General features: G+C 72.2%; 1 protein-coding gene across 1 annotated transcript in view; it reads right to left on the bottom strand.

The window, feature by feature from the left end:
• Ubr3 (ubiquitin protein ligase E3 component n-recognin 3 (putative)) overlaps positions 1-183 on the bottom strand; it is a 190,361-nt gene extending 190,178 nt beyond the window's left edge. The window contains exon 1 of the mRNA XM_013518691.1: positions 3-183. Coding sequence (XP_013374145.1) covers positions 3-122 — 120 coding nt within the window. The 5' untranslated portion in view covers positions 123-183. The remainder of the gene's footprint in view (positions 1-2) is intronic.
• Positions 184-389: the final 206 nt, after the last annotated feature.

The following is a 389-nucleotide window of genomic DNA, read 5'->3' on the forward strand; positions in this document are numbered from 1 at the left end:
GGCCGGCTGAGGGCCGCCTTCAGGTGCGCTGCGGTGGCCGCCTTGTCAAGGGCCAGCCCTGGCGCGGGAAGCTCGGGCTGAGGCGGCTGCGGCCCCCCGACGGCCGCCGCGGCCGCCGCCATGATGAGAGCTCAGAATTCGGAGCGCCCAGGACCCGCAGCTCCTCCCAGGAGGGTGGGGGAATTGACTGCTGCGACGGCTCGGTTCGGCCCGCCCCGCCCAACTCTCGCGATACCCACGGGCTGCTCGCCCCTCCTCCCGCAGCCCCGCCCCGGACACGCCCCCTAAGGCTGCCGCGTCTGCTCCCCGCCCCTGCCTACCGCCTCACCCCGCCTCTGAGTTCCTCCCCCTCCGGCTCTCAACTCTCAAACTTCAGAGCTCCTGAAATA

Source organism: Chinchilla lanigera, unplaced genomic scaffold (assembly GCF_000276665.1).
Source record: "Chinchilla lanigera isolate Chin_1 unplaced genomic scaffold, ChiLan1.0 scaffold00048, whole genome shotgun sequence".
NCBI classification, from domain to species: domain Eukaryota; kingdom Metazoa; phylum Chordata; class Mammalia; order Rodentia; family Chinchillidae; genus Chinchilla; species Chinchilla lanigera.